Source organism: Rousettus aegyptiacus, unplaced genomic scaffold (genome assembly GCF_014176215.1).
Source record: "Rousettus aegyptiacus isolate mRouAeg1 unplaced genomic scaffold, mRouAeg1.p scaffold_m13_p_8, whole genome shotgun sequence".
Lineage (NCBI taxonomy): Eukaryota > Metazoa > Chordata > Mammalia > Chiroptera > Pteropodidae > Rousettus > Rousettus aegyptiacus.
In genome coordinates this window covers 15132336-15147741 of record NW_023416311.1, presented here as the reverse complement: position 1 = coordinate 15147741, position 15406 = coordinate 15132336, and the positions used below count along the sequence as shown (strand labels likewise).

Below are 15406 nucleotides of genomic sequence, written 5' to 3'. Positions count from 1 at the left end.
TCAGTATCGAGACAAGTTGGTCATGAACCAGTTCCTAGAGAAGGCAGGAAGGGCTGGTGCCCTTTATTGGGGAGGACTGACCTTGGGTGAGGTGCCCTGAATCTAGATGGGAGAGGAGCAAGCACATCACAAACATGATGCATTCCCAACACACAGCAGTAGGTGCTCAGTTTTTACCTGCAAATGGATGGCGAAAGGGTCCCCCCAAACAAGGAAGCAGTACTGCAAATAAAATGAGGCATGGATATAGGTGGTACAAGAATGACACTATTTAATCTTAATAGCATTGCATGTGTTTTAAATTGTATGAAAAAACACAAGTACCCATTGAATCTGAGTTTTTACAGATTTATCACTTCTCATGAGCTAAGCAAAAATGGGAGTCATTGAAAAAGGACTCAAGTGGTAAAAAAAATTTGGATGCAACCTAAATATTCTTCAACATGGGATTGGTTAAATAAAAGTATATGCAAGGAATGGAGACCGAGCAGCCATCATAAAAGACGATAGAGTTCACTTCTGGCTCTGGCCACAGAAAGTAAACATAGTACTGATTATAAAACACACAGTGTGCAGTTATATCCCATGCTGAGGGCAGGGTGAGAAAGAAGGGCACCTGAGAGAAGGAGAACTCTGGTCTCCCTGCTTGCCCCTGGGCATTCTGTCTTCCAATGACCTCAGGCCTGTCCACTATTGTGTTTGCTGGTCTGCCTGGGTTCCAGCTAAGACAAGGCCCAGAACTCACTGGTCAAGATGCTCTTTTCTAACCCCAAAGGCATAAACCAGGCAGGAGCACTGGCCTGCCCAACTCTGTCCCACAGACCCTGGAGCACACAGCAGAGCTGGCTCTCTCCCTGAGACAGCTCTTCCTCGTGTCCATTCACACCCAGGCTGTCCTGCCTTTGAAATCCTTTCCCACTCCAGTCCTCTGGGTGGCTTCCTCTACTTCTCTGATGCTGGCTTCCCCATTATTCCTCAGCACCTCCTGAAGTGATATATCCTCCTATTCCTTTCTTCCCAGAAGCGCCCCAGATACCACATGCTCTACAAGCCACCACTTGCTCCTCCTATTTGTCTCTCTCAGAGACCATTCATCCTGTAACTTCCTGCCTCAGTCGTGGCCCTAAGGTCCTTTTTCTGCACAAGAATCAAAGGGATCCTTCTGAAATGCTGACTGTCACTCCTGCAATGGTGAGCAAAGCCCCCTGCAGAAAGCAGCCCTATTGTTAACCTAGCCTGACCGCCAGTGATCTGATCTATGCCTCACACATCCCAGCTCCTGCAAGGCCAAGGGTCCTGTTACCCCAGCTGGGCAGCCCCAACATGGAGACAATCTCAGCCTGGGACTTTGTGTCTGTGTTTGGTCTTCCCTGGAGACTGGACTTCCTGAAGGGGACCAGGTATGATCCACTGAGCCTCTGGTATCCAACATCTGACTAAAGAGAATAACTGAGCTAAAAAAGCACACCCTGTGAGTGTTTCCAGCCCATTGCTCTGGAAAGACCTGGGTTAAAGTCTCCAGTTTGCCCTCAAGCAATGCGGATGATTGGTACTTTCAATGGGAAAATCCTGTGAAGCATTTAGCTTAAAAGATTTAATTGAATTTTACCTTAAAAAGAATAAAAGGAATTTGAGCATGTTCATGGCAGCACTATTCACAATAGTAAAAAAGGTGGAAAAGCAAATATATGAATGAATAACTAAATTATGATCTATCCATATTATGGAATACGATTCATCCATAAAAGGTAATTAAGTACTGATACATGCTACAAACTGGATGAATCTTGAAAACATATGCTAAGCAAAAGAAGCCAGATGTGAAAGACCATATGTGTAATTCTATTTATATGAAATGTCCAGAAAAGGTAAATCCACAGAGATAGAAAGTGTTTGCCAGGGGCTGGGGTGAGTGGAGAATGGGGAGTGACTGCTAATGGGTACAGGTTTTCTTTTGGAATGACGACATTGTTCTGATGGTGATGATGGTTGTACAACATTGTGAATGTACTGTGACTAACGGTAAATTTTACGTGTACTTAAAAACTATACAAAAGAATAAAAGGCTTAGAGAAGCTACCCGTTAGCCATCCCAAACTCGGTTCTTCTCCCAGGACCTGGGCAACCGTCAAGAGAGGTTCTGACACCTGAGGGGGACAGGCGACGATACCAGTCGGAGCTGGGACGGTTTCCCGGCAGCGGCTCTCTCCAGGTTGGATCCTGGTGGGACGCCCGTGGCCGGAGCACCTGCTCAGGGCTGGACAAGTGGTGCCGCAGGTCCGATTTGTCCCAGTTTCCCGGCTCTCAAACCAACATGCCGCTACCGGAACTGTGCCCAGCCTCTCCCAGCCACGCCCCAACACTCCATTTCTCAGGTATGGCCATGCGGAGCGAGGGCTCCGCTAAGCCACGCCCCGCAGGCCTACCTCTAGATCCGCCCCGCCTCCTTTCAGTCCGCTCCACTGTAACTGTGCCTCTCCAAAAAGCCCCACCCCATCACCTCACTGCGTAGACCTGACCCCGCCTCTGCGGTTCCAAGCCACATCTTCAGGCTCCGCCCCACCACCCGTCCATCAAACTCGCCCTGGACCCATCCCATCACCGTCTATTCGTCGTCCTCTCGCTCGCCTCAGCGCGGCCCGTTGTTATGACGACACGGTCGTAAATCCGCCATCTTCCTGCAGCGCGTTGCGACATGGAGGGCGCGATGGCAGTGCGGGTGACGGCCGCGCATACGGCAGAAGCCCGGGCCGAAGCCAGGCGGGAAGCGGGCGAGGGCGGGGTCGCGGCGGCGGCAGCAGCAGCCTTGGCCCCCAGCGGCTTCCTCCGCCTCCCCGCGCCCTTTAGCGAGGAAGGTAACAGGGCCAGACCGGGCGGGGCGCGTCCGGGGTCAGAGCCGCTCAGCTTGGGCTGGCGGAGGCTCCGATGGCTTGAACTGAGGGCGCCACTGACGCCCAGATCTGGATTCCTTGCGGACCTCCCAAGTCCTCATGGGACCCCTCAGGACCCTCCACGAGTCCCCGGTCTCCTCAGACTCGTGGGCCTCTTTTGCTAGGCGCTCGTCAACCCCGTGGGCCCCAGTGCTCACTCACCACCGATGCTCACAGGTGCTCAAATCTCCGGGGCTGTTCTTGTAGACCTTCGCGAACATCTCCATTGCCAGCCATGCCTTCCCAGTCCTGTGGCCCGGCCCCTCTCTGCTTCCTTGCCTAGGCACGGCCTTGGCCTTCTGCGAGCCCCCTCCCACTACACCTGACAGGCCGCTAAGGCCTTAGTCGGGGTGGGCGTGGCTGGGGGCTCCGGGAGGACGAGGTTTCGGGTTTCTCCAGGATCTGGGCTCTGGGCTGGCCCTTGGGAGGAGAACTGGTGCCCTGAAGCCAGCCTGCGTGCTCACTCCCATATCTACCATTTTTTAGCTGTTTGATCCTGAGCAGGTGACCACACATCTCTTTGAGCCTCTATTTCCCATTACAAAATGGGGGTCCTGTTGCTGATAATATATTAATCACTTACCTGCATCAGCTTTTTTCATTCTCAAACCAACCTTGGATGTTACTATTATTATTGTAATTATTCCCATTTTGTGGATGAGAAATATTGAGATTAAAAAATGTGAAAGTGACTAGGTCACCCACCTAGTAAGTAGCCAGGACTGGATTGGATGCCAAGACTGTGTGACTCCTCAACACTACTTTAACTTCTGGGTTCTGCTGCCTCAGGACAGCGGTGGTAAGAATGAAAATAGAGTATGTATGTAAATCGATGAGAACAGTGTGGGGACACACTGAAGGCTCATGCATAGGAACACTGATAGCTTTTGGAGATAGAACTTGGGTCTCTGCCCTCTGAGCTCTGTCCCATGAGGCTTTAGACTGGGCCGTAAGGAGGGGGTCGGCTAATGATATTGGGGTGGTAATCTTTGTTCCCACAGCATTCATATTCTTGGTACATTTTTTTTCATGCCCCATCTTATTCCAGCTTGGGGCGGGGCAGTAGCACTGGGCACAAAGCCAACCTGAAGCCAACCTCTCTTTGGAGATTGCTGTGCCCTGCTGGGCTTGCCCATGGCCTTGTCTCAATGTCACATGGGCTGGGTGTATCCCTTCTGTAGTGGGAGTTCCTTCAACAGCAACACCCTGGTGCCAAGTCAGACTCAGTGGGCTGGGAGATTATGAGGGTGATGGACACCTTAGTGCTTGGCTTGTGACTATGAGCCATCTGGAAGGCATTGCCCTCTGTTAGGTGGCCTGTGGGTGAGTCATGGCTGTTGTTTGGCCCTTTGTTTGTTTATTAATTCAACAAGTGACTGCTCCTTCTGTGCACCAGGCCTGGGTTTGGCCTTAATGTGGGACTGCATGTGAGGTGGTGGGAACTGGCAGACTTTTATGGAAGCAGAAGGAACACCTCCCTATCCCTTTGTGTAAACATCAGGGCATTTGAAGTAGACCTTCAGGTTCAGATTCTGGCCCCAATACTCACTAGGTGGGTGTCCTTGAATCTCAAGTTGTTTTTCTAGAGTGGGAATAGTCATCTCCATTTTTCCAGGGTGCTGGCCGGATTTGGTGATGTTCCCAGTGAGGTGCCTGGCACGCAGTAGGGACTCAGTGAGCAGGAGGTCTCTCCTGCTGGACCTGAGGCAGACACTGGCTGGTCAGCCCAGATGGTGAGGGGCTCAAGTGCGATGGCCCTGAGTTGTGGAGCCCTTTTGAGAAGTTTCACCCTGAGCTGGAGGTGCTGCTTGTTTGGAACCAAGGAAGTACAAAATTAGAGTTAAAAAAGAATGGTCATGGGTCAGGGCACCCCCTCTCCCATTTTTGCCACAGGGCAGCCTCTCAGCCAGAACCCCGTGGGCACAAGCACCCTCTTCCCCTCATCCTGGATGTTCTCCTTGGGCTATGTGCTGTTTCTGCAGACCTCCAGAGGATGGGGGCTGGCACCCTAGGCTCCTGAGAGTGTTCTTGGCCCCTCTGGGCGGGCTGGGGAAGGCACTTCTGGTTCTGATGCCACCCTTGGGTGGATTTAGTCTCCCAAGCCCCACTGACTGCAGCTTGTTATAGATGAGGACGATGTGCACAGATGTGGCCGCTGCCAGGCGGAGTTCACCGCCCTGGAGGATTTTGTTCAGCACAAGCTCCAGAAGGTTTGCCAGCGGGTTCCTCAGGAAGCTCTGCCTGCCAACCCTTCAGCTGCTGCGCTGCTGGGCCAGGAGGTGAGCTCGCTTTCCAACTGCCATCTCTCTCTCTCACACACATTCCCCTCTCCTTGAGCTCACCTGACAGCAGAAGGAGGTGGTGGTGGCATGCTGGGACAGACCTGTACAGCTGGTTACATGTGACATGGGGACAGGTTGTTGGTAAAGGAGGGTCTGGGCCCTGCCACCAAGAGCCTGGTGGTGCTCTGGGGTTTCCTGCATGGCCTGGCCTTCTTTTCAGTAGCCTCTGGCCAAAACCTGTGCAGCTGGGGGCCTGGGTCTCTCTTTTCAAACAATGTCCATAAGTGCATTCTTGGCATCCTCCTTGTAGGAAAGGAGGCTCTGAGAGAAGTCCATTGTCTCAGGTTACCACAGGGAGTGCCCCAGAGTTGTCTCACTCTGGCCCTGTGCTCTTTACCTGCCTCCTAGAGGTGCCATCTCCTCCAGGAAGGCCTCTGGCCCCACAGCCCCAAGGCCCTTTTCCCTGACCCCTGGCTGGGGCTGATGGGTGTAGGTACTCACCTTCATCCCCGCATAGCCAGCTGGAGCTCTAGTCACTTCCTCCTGGAGTCCTCCCCAAGGGCAGTTGGTGTTCCACACTCCTCAATGGCTGGAGGCATTAGAATGATGGGGCTGATTCCCTGGGCCAGGCTGGGAGTCGGGTTCAGATTGGTGGTCCTGGTGGGGGAGCTGAGAGCTCCCGCCCAGCCATTCCACATGGACTTAAACCCAAGCCTGCACTTGCCAAGCCAAGGTTGCTCAGGAACCTTGCAGATGAGTCTCCTCCCTTCCCTCTACCCCATTGGTAGGTGGTCCCAGCGGTGGCAGGCCCAGAGGAGCCCATCACTGTGGCCCACATAGTTGTGGAGGCAGCTACTCTAACAGCAGACATCAGCCACACATCCGACATCGTTGGTAAGCTGGCACTGCCCTACTAGGGCTGTCACCTCATGGCTCTCAGTGCTGAGGTGTCACTGACCTGGTAGCCATTTGTGTTCAGGGATGGAGGCCGCGGACCTCTGCTGCCCTTGCCCCTCTGCTCTCCTGAGAGCAAGGCCTGCCCAAGGGGCTGAGGGCTAATGCTCACCTTCTTCAGGGTAAGGCCTGCAGGAGTATTGAGCATTGAATACCAGGCATTGCCCTGCCAGGAAAGGGGAAGCATGTGCCCGGGCAGCTCTAGGGCCCACCTGGGCCTTGGGGAATCTTCACTTTGTGCACAATCACAAGCTGGCTGCTCTCCTGCTGCTTCCTTAGACTGTCTCTGACCTGGTTCTTCCAGAATCTTCTCCGCTTTTCTGCCACTTCCTTGGTTCCTGTTCCCCACCCCACAGTTGACTCTGGAGGGTCAGGGTAGGGTGTGCATGGGATGCACCTGCTATTCCAGCTTGGCCCTGACCTGATGCCTGACCTTAGCTTTCATCTCCCCAATGCTCAATCCCTCCTGCAGGCGTGTGACATTTCCTGCACTGATTCTCACAAGGCTTTTATGAGCATACAACACCAGGTCAGCTTCTTTGATGACTTTTTAAAAGTTAAAATGCATCCCGATATGCAGTAGGGGAGGGGATGTTGAGAGGTCTGGATTAGGTCACACGCTTATTAATCCGGGACAGGCCCACATGCATGGGGGAACTTTCAAAGGGCAGCCTGGGGCTAGGGGAGGTGGAGGGGGCTGGGGGCTGAGTGTGTGCAAGGCACTGGTGGGAGGCTGGGTTGGGCTGATGCCCTGGGACGTTGGGAAGGGAATGGTAGTTACCTGGGGCAGCAGGGGGCGGGGGGCTGTTGATAATTACATTGGACAGGCATTTTGGCAAATGCATGAGTGGACCGGGCAGCTGGACGGGAAGCAGGTTTGAGCAACAGGTAGAACTTGGCCTTGGGAAGCCCTTGGGATCAACTGGGGCAGGAAGAAGGGGTGGAAGAGACTTGGGGGACAGGAACCTCCATTCAGACTGTTCTGCCAAGGTCCCACCTCAAGGAGATGGCAGGACACCTATCCTTGTCTCCATGCTCTTTCCCCCTGACATTCCAGTGGACAAGGACATTTACCTGGTGCTACTCTGGGATAGGAATGTTGCGATGTGGGAGGTGGGGCTATGCTCCAGCCGTGGCATGGCATTTGGTTTCTGGTGTGGGTGATGTCATATAGGAAAACAGGTTCCCTGGGTTTGGGCTGCATCGACAAGCTCCAGACCTCTGGCCAGCCAGGCCCCTTCCCACCATCCCAACCTCTAACTGGCTCACACTCATGGCTCAGCATCAGCTCTGAGGGTTTCTCTCTGGGCACCTCCTGCTTCTCTCACACTTTTGGGAGTTTCCCCCTTTGCAGGCATCCTGGGTGTCCCAAATGTCCCCTTGGTGTTAGCTGCTCAGTGGTTTGGAGCCCATGGTTGACCAGTGTCCTAAACTGCCAGCTGCCGGTGTCCCAGGGCTAGGGGTTCCCTGTTCTCACTGGGCTGGGGACAAAGCAGGGGCTGCTGGAGCTACATGGGGGCTAGATACCCACTCTTGCCTCTTCCTGGGAAACTTGGATTTCATTTATTTCCCCTTCCCTGACCCCTTGGTCTACTGTGTCACACTCAGACTCAAGTCCCTGTCCCTTTGGAAGTTCCTTTCTGGGGTGGGGGTAAGATAAAGTGTGAGGCATGCCAGTCAGAGCTTGGGTGAGAGATGCCCTGGATTGTTTTTGAGTTACACACTTCCATTCTGTTTGAAGAGAATGGCTTGTCAAAACATGGTGCCTGTTTGATTGAGAAGGCTTCTAAGAAGTGAACCATTTTCCAGTCATATGAGCAGAAATTGTGAAGTGTGTTTACAGCTTAGCTTTGCACATTGTCAGATTTCTTCAACACCCACAAGAGGAGCAAAAGCCCAGCTTTCTTTCTCAAACTGTCCCAGGTGTCTCAAGAGCATTCACTCTCCAAGCTGGGTCCCTCACCTGCTTGCATCAAAATAAACTCCAGCAGGTGACCTTGGAGGCATTTTCTCTATAGGTTAGCGGGAGCTGGGGTAGTGAGCAAGGCAGGTGGCCACTAGGCTGGCCTGGCCACTGTCTCTACACCAGGCACTCCATTACCCTTAGAGGTGGCAGGGTCCCTGCACACATCCTGTCCTATGCTCCTCTTGGCTTAAGGGAGGGGGCCTCTGCTTGCCATGGTCTCCCCTTACTGGGTACATTTTGGGGGCTGAGCAGCTCCACTGCTTCTCCACCAGCAGTATTCCTGGGCTGGGTTCCAAGAGGCGGCAGGGCCCGTGGCATCCGGAGGCTCAGGTTGACCTGCTTCTCTTCAGGCAGTGGACACATCAAAGAGGTCATTGTGGCTGCTGAGCCGGAGCCAGGCGACAGTGAGATGACAGAGGTCCCAGGCAGCCCTGGCCATCAGGGACCCAGGCTGGCTGGGCAGGGTGAGCAGGCCCAGGTTAAGCTGCTGGTGAACGAGGACGGTCGCTATGTGTGTGCGCTGTGTCACAAGACCTTCAAGACGGTGAGCCGGGGGCCTTGGGCCGTGCCAGCTAGGAGGGCCAGGCCTCCTGCCCAGGGAGGTTTCTGAGCTGCATCCTCCCCACCCCCACAGGGCAGCATCCTCAAGGCTCATATGGTCACCCACAGCAGCCGCAAGGACCATGAATGCAAGCTGTGTGGGGCCTCCTTCCGGACCAAGGGCTCACTCATCCGGCACCACCGGCGGCACACAGGTGAGCTGGCCTGGAGCATCTCTGCCTCCTGGCAAGCGGGCAAAGCTGTGGTTCCAGGCCTGCCTTCCCCACCTGAGGCTGACTCCATTTTCTGCACAGATGAGCGCCCCTATAAGTGTGCCAAGTGTGGGAAGAGCTTCCGGGAGTCGGGTGCACTGACCCGGCACCTCAAGTCTCTCACCCCGTGCACAGAAAAAATCCGCTTCAGCATGAGCAAGGACGCGGTCATCGGCAAAGAGGATGCACCTGCAGGTCAGTGTGGCGAAGGCTTGCTATCCTGGTTCTGGAGCTGCCTGGTCAGGGGATTTTCTTTAAGGACTCTCTTGGTTCTGCCTTAAAGGGTCTGGTGCTTCCCCTGTGGGGACCGTTACGTCGTCACCTGTGACAAGTGAGCCCATGGAGACATCGCCTGTGATTCACCTGGTGACAGATGCCAAGGGCACTGTCATCCACGAAGTCCATGTCCAGATGCAAGAGCTTCCCTTGGGCATAAAGACCCTGGCCCCAGAAGTAAGGGCTGGTGGGGTCGATGTTCTCTGTATTCTGGGCATTGGCTTCAGTGGGAACAGGACTGACTTGGGCCTACTTTCCCAGTGCTCGGTCTGGTGGCAGAGGAGATGGGGTCTAGTGCCAGAGAATATGAGAGACCAGTGGCTGCCAGAGGGCAGGGAGAGGCAAGGTGGGGCAAATGAGGACAGATGGAGTGAGCTGTGGAGCTCCCAGGGGCATTCCTGAGTAAAGATACTGGGTGTGCACTGTGGACCCCGGGTCCCTTGGGTCTGCAGTGAATACAGGTGGGTGTCATATACCGAGTTGCTTTGCCCCCCTCCGTTTCTCCACCTCCCCTGCAGCCCCCAAGCCCTGAGGAGCTTCCCAGTTCTAGCGAGGACAGTCGAGAGAACCTGCTGCATCAGGCCATGCAGAACTCCGGCATTGTCCTTGAGCGGGTCACTGGGGAGGAGGGGACCCTGGAGCAAGCCTCTCCTGCCACGTCCAGCCCCCAGCCCCTGGGAGATCGTCCCCCAGAATTGCCACTGCTGGAGGTGGAGCAGGTGGAGACAGTAGGTGCCTGCGCTGCCGGTGTGCTCCTTCCTGGGGGCTCTTTCCTGGGGTCTGAACCTTGGGTACAAGGTCACCATGCTGGCTGGGCTGCCAGCCTCCTTGCTGTTCTCCCTGCTGTCAGGTCCCCTACTGTGTTTACTGCTGGGCCCACGATGGAGCCTACCAGGGTGGGGGTGCTGTGGGTCTGTCCTTGGTTCTGCTGGGGCCCATCCTGTAGTGGGTGCTAGAGGTGTGCTGTGGTCCCCCAGCAGGTGGCCAACGAGGCCTCGGCTCTTCCCAGGACCCACCCGTGCCCTCAGTGTAGTGAGACCTTCCCAACAGCGGCCACACTGGAGGCCCACAAAAGGGGCCACACAGGTAGGTGGTAGGAGGATGAGGCACTACGTAGTGGACGACCTGCGGGTGACCGGGGTTGTTCCTTGGGTAGTGGGCGGTCCAGGTGACCTGTGGGCAGGCAGCAGGTGGTTAGGGTGGTACCCTTGAGGGGCGGACCTGGCCTGATCTCGTGTGTGGCCCCAGGGCCGAAACTGTTCACGTGTGCACAGTGTGGCAAGGCCTTCCCCAAGGCCTACCTGCTCAAGAAGCACCAGGAGGTGCATGTGCACGAGCGCCGCTTCCGCTGTGGGGACTGTGGGAAGCTATATAAGACTATCGCTCATGTCCGTGGCCACCGGCGCGTCCACTCAGATGAGCGACCCTACCCCTGTCCTGAGTGCGGCAAGTGCTACAAAACCAAGGTGGGCCCTCCAGCCCTGGCCCCTGTCCTCTGACCCCCCGCCCATTGGCTCCCTACTCCCTTGGCCAGATTCATTTCTTGTTCCTGCCCCAGCCCTCCCTTGTCATCCCCTTGCCACCAGCCTGCTCTGGGCCTGGCTCCTTCCCCCTGACCCTTGAATCCTGCCCCCTCTCTGACTTTAGAGGGTAGCAGGGAAAGCCTCAGTCTGACCCTTGGCCTAGGCCAGGTTGGCCCTGATGGTAGGTCTTCACAGAATGCCCAGCAGGTGCATTTCCGGACACACCTGGAGGAGAAGCCGCATGTGTGCCCCTTTTGCAGCCGAGGCTTTCGGGAGAAGGGCTCGCTGGTGCGGCATGTACGGCACCACACGGGCGAGAAGCCCTTCAAGTGCTACAAGTGTGGCCGTGGCTTCGCTGAGCACGGCACACTCAACCGGCACCTGCGCACTAAAGGTTGGGGCTGGTGGGTGGCGGGAGTTGGTGAGGGATGGCAGGTGGCCAGCCCTGCCCAGGCCTACCCAGCCCTGACCAAGCTTCCCACTTCAGGGGGCTGCCTGCTGGAGGTGGAGGAGCTGCTAGTGTCTGAGGAGAGCCCCACAGCAGCTGCCACTGTCCTCACCGAAGACCCACACACTGTGTTGGTCGAGTTCTCATCTGTGGTGGCTGACACCCAGGAGTACATTATTGAGGTGGGTGTAGGGCCACTAGATTGGGATGGGGCCCAGGGACAGGTAAAGCTGACCTCCGACCCTTTGTTCAGGCCACTGAGGACGATACAGAGACCAATGAAGCCACAGAGATCATCGAGGGCACCCAGACAGAGGTGAGGGACTGGGGGAGGTGTGGGGAGGGGCAGCCGGGCACCCTCACTCAAACTCATGGTCTGAGCCGTGTGCCACCCACAGGTGGACAGCCACATCATGAAGGTGGTACAGCAGATCGTGCACCAGGCCAGCGCCGGGCACCAGATCATTGTGCAGAATGTGACCATGGACCAGGAGGCAGGACTGGGTTCAGAGGCGGCTGCTGCCGACACCATCACCATCGCCACCCCCGAGAGCCTGACGGAGCAGGTGGCCATGACGCTGGCCTCAGCCATCAGCGAGGGCACTGTACTCACGGCCCGTGCAGGCGCAAATGGCGCCGAGCAGGCCACCGTGACCATGGTTTCATCGGAGGACATTGAGATCCTGGAGCATGCGGGTGAGCTGGTCATCGCCTCACCAGAGGGCCAGCTTGAGGTGCAGACCGTCATCGTCTAGCATGGGTGCCTGTAGGGTCCTGCCGGGCTAGGCCATGTCAGGTACAAGGACCCTGAGCATCCTACCCATGCCTGCCTGCTCTGGTACAGAGAAGACAAGGCACAGAATTCAGACATTCAGAGAAGTGGGAGTGTAAATAAGTTTTTGTTGCTTTACAATAAAATATGAAAACCTACCACTTGTGATGTTGTGGCAGTAGCAACCTTGGGCATTGACGCCACTGCCCTGGCAAGTTTCCCATGGCAGCACCTGTCTGCACAGGCCACCCTTAAGGCTCTTGTTCCCAGCCGCCCCCGCCCTGTACATCTGACAGGGCTGGCGGCACCTTGGCGGTGTGTGGGTGTCACTGGTATGTGGATAGGCAACCTCCTGATGCTGCCCTGCCCACTGGGAGCTGTAACCCCAGCTTCCTGAGTCCTATTGAGACGCCTTGGGAAAGGCTAGGGGACCAAGAGCCTCTGATGACTTATAGGAAAAACAGCAGGAGACAGGCCAAGAATGGGGCTAGCCTTTCCTAATTGCACTGCCTTAGTTTTCCTGAGGGAATGCAACTCTAGGAAGGAGATTCTAGGTGACCTAGTTTCTGGGGGGTGAGGACAAGAACAAAGCCTGGACCATGGGCATGGCTGGCCCTTTCCCCCAGTCCTGATGCAGCTCCTGGGGCGTTGACAAGGTCTTCTGAGTCCCAGTTCTGACAGACTTGGGAGCCCAAAGCAGGCTCAGAGTGGATTCCCTGTGGCCTTGCCCTGGGTGGGGGTGGGGGTGGGGGTGGGGGGTCTCCGTGCGAATGCAAGCCGGGAGTTCTAGTGTCCAGATCTGTAGAGGGGGTGGGACCCAGTGCAGTCTGGCTCCTCCCTGGACCAGGGCCTCAAATACCCGCCCATGCCCAGGCGCCAGAGCTATTTCTGGACCAAGCTCTTGTAGTCTGTCCAGTGCCTGGGCTTCGACTCCTATCTGGACCCAGATCCTGAGCATTTGATACTGCCCCATCTTCATCTTAGGTGAGTCTGGGGGCTTGGACTAGCCGAAGACTGAATCCTTTATGTGGGTTTCAGTTTCTCCACGGAGTAGAATGGCCATGATCCCAGCATACTGCCCCAGGGAGACCTAGAGAGTGCAGGGGAGCGTTGTGCTTTGGCACCAGCCAGCATTAGGCAGGAGACCTCCAGGCAAGGAGCCCTCCTGCAGGCGAAGAGGGTTGGGTGCATCCGACTCCAGTTCCCTGCTGATGTGGGCCATGTCTGTCCCTCCCAGCCCTCCTGCTCTGTGCAATGGTTGGGCCCCGGGCCCTACTGGCCACACTCTGGGCACTGGGGGCCACCGGGGCAGCCGCCCTGCGAATTGGAGCCTTCAACATCCAGAGCTTCGGCGACAGCAAAGTGTCGGACCCGGCCTGTGGTGGTGTCATTGCGCAAGTGAGGCTGGGGACGGGGGATGGGGCTGCAGCTAGGTTCTGCCGAGCATCCACCTGTGCACCCGTGACCCCATCCCTGCTGCCCCTTTCCCAGATCCTTGCTGGCTATGACATCACGCTCGTGCAGGAGGTGCGAGACCCGGATCTGAGCGCCGTATCAGCGCTCATGGAGCAGATCAACAGGTGTGGTGGGCAGGGCCCAGTATCGGGAGCTCTGGCCAGCATCCCAGGCCTGGCCTTGGTGTCTTGACCCAGGGCCTGGCCCATATCTCCGCAGTGTGTCTAGGCACGAATACAGCTTTGTGAGCAGCAAGCCCCTAGGGCGGGACCAGTACAAGGAAATGTACCTGTTCATCTACAGGTGAGAGGCAGGGATAAGCGCGCGGATCAGGTGGTGGCTGGCTCATCGTGCCCACTGCCTTCTGCCCCCAGGAAGGACTCGGTGTCAGTCATGGACATGTACCAGTACCCGGACCCAGAGGACGCCTTCAGCCGCGAGCCTTTCGTGGTCAAATTCTCAACCCACAGCTCAGGTGAGGCCCCGTCCCGCCCCGCCCCGCTGTAGCTCCTGCCCCGCTGACGTTCATCCCCTCCCTCAGCAGCTAAGGAGTTGGTGCTGGTCCCGCTGCATGCTGCGCCTCACCAAGCAGTGGCGGAGATCGATGCTCTCTACGATGTGTACCTGGACGTGATTGACAAGTGGGGCACCGATGTAAGCCCCGCGTCCCCACAGTCCGGGTCCCAAGAGGCGCACCCCGGGGACAGCCGTAATGGCATGGTTCTCCGTGGTGGGCTCAGACACCAGTCCTTCTCCCCCTGCAGGATATGTTGTTCCTGGGCGACTTCAACGCTGACTGCAGCTATGTGCGGGAGCAGGACTGGGGGGCCATCCGCTTGCGCAGCAGCGAGGTGTTCAAGTGGCTCATTCCGGACAGCGCCGACACCACGGTGGGCAACTCAGACTGTGCTTATGACCGCATTGTGGTCTGCGGTGCGCGCCTGCGCAAGAGCCTGAAACCGGAGTCGGCCTCTGTGCACAACTTCCAGGAGGAATTCGACTTGGACCAGACTCAGGTGAGCACTGAGTCCTCACCTGAGGGATGGGGTTCCCCAGGCCACCCTCCACAAGCAGGCAGGAGGAGCCAGCTCCCTGCTGCCCAAGGCTGGAACTAGCTGCAGTGTACTGGCCCTTTCTGCCCTAAGATAGTTTCTAGGAAAGGCCCCAAGAGGCTCCATTTTGGCTAAATGGAACAAATCTGTGATTGTATACTAGGATGCCCTTTGCCTCTCCTGAGGTGGGGTCCCAAGTCTGTGTCCCTACCCCACCCGCAGGCAGCAACAGGGGTGGACAGCCTAGGCCCTCACTGCTCTCTCTCAGATGCAGTAGTTTGCAGAAACCCAGGGGACTCCACCCCGGGTGGTGGGCAGTTTTCTGAGGTGGAGCCTCAGGGAGGATAGGCTGCCTAGCAGGGCCTCTGAGGGTTGGCCCATTCTCTTTCCAGGCCCTTGCTATCAGTGACCATTTTCCTGTGGAGGTGACCCTCAAGTCCCACTGACAACACTGAGGCCTGGCCAGGACATGCTGCCTGCAGACTGGCCGTGAGGAACAGCTTCAGAGGGCTCCTTCAGGGTGGTATGCCAACCCTCAGAGAAGCTGCGGGAAGGGGCAGCTGGGCCTGGAGAAGTGGCCACGGACATGTTTTGGTACCACTCAGAGCTTGTTCCCTCGTCTGTAAAATGGGCTACCCACCTACCTCACAGAGTGCTGGGCGCAGCTGTGCTCAATAAATGTGCACAACGCTAGCCCAGGACCACACACAGGTTGGACTCTACCCTTCTATGGTGCAAACCCTGGTCCTGCAGCCCGGCAGGTCTTTCAGACACAGCCTGGCCTGCTCATTTCATGTCCTGCTGGCATCTGTCACCTCTAGACCACCGTAAAGCTTCCAAGAACTTGAATGCAGTGGGGATCAACACTAGCGCACACACACAGGTACAGTGTTGACGTGCAAGGCCAACCTTCCAGCCCAATGTCCCTCCTGCAGT

At 56.4% G+C, this 15406-nt stretch overlaps 1 protein-coding gene across 13 annotated transcripts; it reads left to right on the top strand.

Annotated features, from left to right (window-relative positions):
• Positions 1-2623: 2623 nt before the first annotated feature.
• On the top strand, positions 2624-15180 carry E4F1 (E4F transcription factor 1). 13 transcript variants are annotated; one of them, XM_016136516.2, is made up of 21 exons: positions 2627-2855; positions 5058-5209; positions 6001-6106; positions 8483-8676; positions 8767-8887; positions 8987-9139; positions 9228-9397; positions 9739-9948; positions 10198-10306; positions 10469-10686; positions 10939-11137; positions 11231-11373; positions 11445-11507; positions 11590-11887; positions 13201-13361; positions 13455-13543; positions 13638-13721; positions 13793-13893; positions 13963-14072; positions 14183-14434; positions 14863-15180. In XM_016136516.2, the coding sequence occupies exons 1-21, from the start codon at positions 2696-2698 to the stop codon at positions 14914-14916; spliced, it is 3147 nt and encodes a 1048-aa protein (XP_015992002.2). In that variant the 5' UTR covers positions 2627-2695; the 3' UTR covers positions 14917-15180. The 13 variants fall into 13 exon arrangements, with proteins under 13 accessions (XP_015992003.2, XP_015992001.2, XP_015991999.2 ...); XM_016136515.2 differs by having other exon boundaries at positions 2625-2855; positions 9739-9939; positions 10201-10306; positions 13201-13543; positions 13960-14072; XM_016136513.2 differs by having other exon boundaries at positions 2625-2855; positions 9739-9939; positions 13201-13543; positions 13960-14072.
• Positions 15181-15406: the final 226 nt, after the last annotated feature.